This window comes from Sinocyclocheilus anshuiensis, unplaced genomic scaffold (assembly GCF_001515605.1).
Source record: "Sinocyclocheilus anshuiensis isolate Anshui unplaced genomic scaffold, SAMN03320099.WGS_v1.1 scaffold569, whole genome shotgun sequence".
NCBI classification, from domain to species: domain Eukaryota; kingdom Metazoa; phylum Chordata; class Actinopteri; order Cypriniformes; family Cyprinidae; genus Sinocyclocheilus; species Sinocyclocheilus anshuiensis.
The window spans coordinates 967,971-973,061 of record NW_015536511.1 but is presented as its reverse complement, the minus strand read 5'-3'; the positions used below and the strand labels follow the sequence as shown (position 1 = coordinate 973,061).

The window sequence follows — 5,091 nt, the reverse complement described above, 5'->3', positions numbered from 1 at the left end:
TCATTGAAGAATGTGTAAAATAACTGCAAAGGCATTGATTGTCTTGTTCTTTGAATACATTTATTTATGGATCAATAAATTAGCCTCCTGTTATAAATTCACTCATATTTACTCACCAGTCCAAAACTCCTTGTTAAATAAACAGCTATTATCCTCATTTTTAAGTGGCTTTTCAATTATATTGATCATTCTTGACAATCAGTTAGCACAATATACAAATAATAGCAATTGTGTGTGATGTAATGTAACCTTGTTTCTCATAGGCTTCGTCTTACTTGCCTGTTTGTCTATTTATATCAGCTGAACAGAGGAGAGATATTTACATCCACACAGACCCATTTAAACAAACACAAGTCATGCTAACATCACCAGGGCAGGCAAGGGTAAGTGAGACTGACCTTTGTTTATGCTCAAGACCTTTAACAATAACAAAGACGTCTAGAAATGGTCTCTCTCAGTTAAGAATACTAATTGTGCACGTGTTTTGTTATAATAATGGGTAAACCTCTTTACTGTTTGAAATTCAAAGATTGTCTGTGTTTGAAGGTGCATGTTTATTATAAACTGTTTTCTTAGAAGTTCTGCTATTTTTATGGTCAAAAAGCTCATCTAAGCAAAACGATGTTTGTTTTATTGTCTGATATGTAAATATTTATTCAGTGTCGTCAGAGAATTGTCTCGTTTATGTGGTTTTATGTTGTGCCTATTCCAGAAAGACAAGTCAATAATCGTCTAGACAATAGCAACACTGGAACATTTCCGAGACTTGTTTCCTTTCAGCGTCTATTTCCTTGTCTCATTACAGAGTCTATTTTTCAAACTCAAGAAATATCAACAGCCATGGTAAGCTTCGAGTTTCAAAGTTGTCATGTATTTCTTGCTTTCAAACAAGCAAGTGTTATGTATCAAACAATGTAAATACAATAATGGTTATCTTGTGGGCAACAAATACATGTATTGGATTGTCACCTCCAGGGCAAGAATAGGACTACCAGCTCTGGTCTTCATCCACACTGTGGAAAATGTCATAACCAGCACTGCAAGGTTCCCGTAGACATCCCCACATCATGCATTTTCATTTCCTGCCACCTGAAATGTGGAGCCGCTTTCCACCTTTGTAAAGAGGATGAGCATCGTCTTCTCTGCCCTAAGGAAATTGTACCCTGCCTTAACTCTGGTTATGGCTGTCCCATGACCATGACTCGTCAAAGACTTGCCCAGCACCTAGAAGTGTGTCCTGCCAGTGTCATCACATGTACACTGGAATGGAACCGATGGCCTGTGAACGAGACTGATACCACCTTCTACAAGAACGCCCTCCAGGATCCGAACTGCATGAGTCAGTTGGACCTTGCTATGGCCCTTAGGGATCAGAAGCTTCTGTTTAGCTCAATTCAGATGAAGACACTCTTCCCTGAGTTGATAGAGAAGATGGAAGAACCTGAAGTTCCACTGGATGGTGCTGTAGGAGGTGTTGATCCAGAGCGCTGCGAGTCTCAGAACTTAAACCCGGAAGAGATGCTGGAGATTAGTCTTAATGGGGAAGAGGTACAAGAACTAACCCAAGAAGAAAGATTGGCCCTGGCTAAGAGTAAAGATGTGGCCTGCTTGGAGAACTACGGGATGTGGGAGAGAATGTTTGCGAAGGAGAAGGAAGGATGCAAACAAACTGTGAAGAATTTAGAAGATAAAAGTTGTCAGACTAAGGACAAGGAAGACCCAAGAGTGACTCCTCAGAATTCAAATGAGATTGCCAGGACAGGTTTAGCCCCTTGGCAAGATGGTGTTCTTGATAGACTACGTAAAGAGGTTAACGTGGCAGAGTATAATATGTATCTGGTGCACAATGGATGTATGCTTATCAACTTTGGCCAGCTAGCTGCTTGCACACCTAAAGATAAAGATTTTGTTTATGGAAATTTAGAGCCTATTGAAGTTCAAACCATACACTCTTTCAATGTGCCGATCAGCTTCAGAGCCAAGCGTAGCCACCTCAAGGATCCATCACAAATGGTTAAGAAGACAGACCAAAATGTGGACACATCTGATTTAGGCATTGCCATTGAAGAGCTCCCAAAGGCGAATGAGGTAGAGACCACACTGCTGTGCTGTCTAGAAAGAGAACTGAAAGGTCATCAGATTTGTGAGACTATTGGAACCGATGGGTTGTATGTTGACTTTGGCACCCAGACCTGTGACTTCCATTCTGCTCCATTCAAAAGTGATGCATCTTTGGCCGATGTTGTCGCGGACCAGCCTCAAAACCTACATTTGCAGATTCAGACCGAATGTGTGACTAGGAGACACAATAAATCCTGCTCAGCCTTTACTTACCTGTGCTGTCATGCCTTCAGGCGTGATGAATACCCCTGGCACTTTAGGAACGCGCATGGAGACATCCAGTCATGTCTTACTGGCTGGTTTTTACAGCGGTGCCCGCTGGCTTACCTTGGTTGCACCTTTAGCCAGAAGCAATTTCGACCATCTAAATATCGGGCTACCATAAGCTATGATACAGATCTTAGCACTTTCATCTTACAACCAAATGTGGCAGCGTCACTCTACAAAGGAGTAAAAACCGTTAGCAGTGAACGTAAACGAGCAAGGAATCTAGATTCTCTGAGCAGATTTCCTTTTGAGATCTTACAACACATAGTGAGTTTTCTGGATAGTGTGTCTTTGGGTCGTCTATCTCAGGTTTCCCAGCTAATGAGGGAAGTGTGCAGCACTGTTCTTCAGCAGAAGGGCATGGTGTCCCTCAAATGGGAGAAAAATACATATTCTCATGGTGGATTTACCTGGAGGGCCCGAAAAAAGGTAAATGCTTTTCTTACATGAACCTATATACTGTTATTTTTCCTGTGGAACACAAAAGAATGCATTTTTCAAGAATCTTTAAGCTGTTTTTGAATAAATTAACGTGTGTTCACCAGAGCGTTTTTAGCCAGCTGACATAATGCCTGGTGGTCTTCTGAAAACGACCAGCTGGTGGTGCTTGAGAGAGCTTTGGAGGCACTGCATTTTTCTGGAGTGATGCATTGTTTGCTATGATTTGGAATATTCACGACAGTAACATGTTACGAGCATCTTATTTTGAAGAATATTACTGAATATAAAAATTCAGTAACCAGCAATATTAACTTTTTGTTGTGTTGTACAAGTACGATCATGGTTGGTCAATGTAATGTTTGTCCCGCCCCTCCTTCACTGTGATTGGACGGCTGTGTAAAAAGGGACAGTGACGAGCTCTGTTTTTACCCAAAGTTAAAGAGATCAAAACGAAAAAAAGACAGGGCAAATTAACTCGTTAAATATAAGAACCAAACAATCCAAGATCATGCCAAATCGTCAACGATCAAATCCAGCTAACTGAGTTAGCGACGTACGAAGAACGGGCCCCAGGTGTAAATTTCTTTCGTACCAACTACCATTTTCAAAATACGAACATTTTCATGAATCCGAAAATTTATGTCAGAACGACTTCCCAAATGATTTACACAAAAAACCGTTCCGCTCGTGTTTCATGAATGAGGTCCATTATGTTTAAATTATGTTCCCAGAGCACTGACAGGACGTTTCTGAAGTATTTTCAGGTTTTACTTTCATATTCAAAAAAACATTTCTGGTGCATTATTGTTAGCTGGGAAGGCACCATAAAATAAGTCCACGATTCATGTACTGCATTCCAACTTTCACAAGGCTTTCTTGTGAAAGCCTTATTAGAGCTTGAGGAACAGCCATATTATTATCAATATTGTTTAATATTGTATTATTAATTTAATTATTAATAATAAGACTCCCATGAGTCTAAAAATCATGTGCACAGTCACAGTTGCATCCGAAAAAATCTTCAATGCTTTCCAGCCCATCTAATTTTATTTCAGGAGCATTAGCTGTGTCGGAGGGCACGATAAACATCCTAAGTACGTTGGTGCTCTGTTAACTGTTCTCTGAGGTATGTGGGTCAGAGAGCATCAGATGACATACATGGGTCACTTTACCCTCCCTGGCTCCATGTCAGTCAGCTACACACTGTTGAAAATTTGCTGTTGGATGAGAGGTGGTCTCTTTCTTTCTTTGGCCATTGTTTGGGAAGTAGATCTTAGCATTTAACCAGTAGGGGGTGTAACCTACATTGAGGAAAGCCAGTAAGAATAGTGGTCTGGAATAGCGATAACCATAGTGATATTCAATCTAAAAATGCATTGGACTGACTTTAAACTGATATTTAAACCTTATAATTTCAGTACAAAATAATATTATTTAAAGCAACCTCCTTTTTTTTTTTTTTTGTAAAATGGTATATATTGCCTGAAATGTATATACCACTTGTGGTGATTTTTTTTTTTTGTTTGTTTTATTTATTTATTTTTGCAATGACACAAGTGATGTATTGGACCTTTCTCATTTCCATGTAGGCATGGGAGTTTAGCAGTCTGTTCTCTCCAGTGGATAAATGGGTCTTTGAAGACATGCCCCCCATGGCAGAGCACCTGAAGGTCTGTCCTTTCTACCAGAAAGAGATCAGAAGTGAACCTGTGGCGTTACCCAGCATGACAGATCTCCAGGAGAGAAGAGGAGAGTTCCAGACTCTAGTCAATAGTGTCTTCACTACTGACAAGACACATGGAGAATAAGAGACAAGCTTGTAGCACAAGCTGTGGACATATCAAATAAAAGCATGCTGCAAGCAATAACCATCAGATATCTTCTAGATTAATTTATGCTTTAGTCAGTGTCAGCTTTGAATGGATTTTCTTTTTTGGGAAAACTGTCCTAACTTTTGACAGACCTTTGCTGACCTCTAGTGGCTGAAAAATACACTGTTATATACGCATGCTTCAAAAATCAACTTAAAGGGGTCGTTCATCCAAAAATGAAAATTGTCGTCATTTATTCATGCTCATGTTGTTCCAAACCTGTATATATTTATTTAATCTGCTGAACACGGAAGAAAATATTTTGAAGAATGTTAGTAACCAAACAGTTGCCGGTAGTCATTGACTTCTACAGTAGTGTTTTTTTTTTTCTTCTATACTGTAGAAGTCAGTGGCTTACAGCAACCTGAGGGTAAATTATGACATAATTTAA

General features: G+C 39.7%; 1 protein-coding gene across 1 annotated transcript; it reads left to right on the top strand.

The window, feature by feature from the left end:
* The first annotated feature begins 344 nt into the window (after window positions 1–344).
* On the top strand, window positions 345–4,833 carry LOC107691900 (F-box only protein 40). Its single transcript, XM_016490742.1, has 4 exons — window positions 345–383; window positions 713–843; window positions 976–2,817; window positions 4,419–4,833. Exons 2-4 carry the CDS (start codon window positions 841–843, stop codon window positions 4,635–4,637), a joined length of 2,064 nt encoding a protein of 687 aa, XP_016346228.1. The 5' UTR covers window positions 345–383; window positions 713–840; the 3' UTR covers window positions 4,638–4,833.
* The last annotated feature ends 258 nt before the right edge of the window (window positions 4,834–5,091 follow it).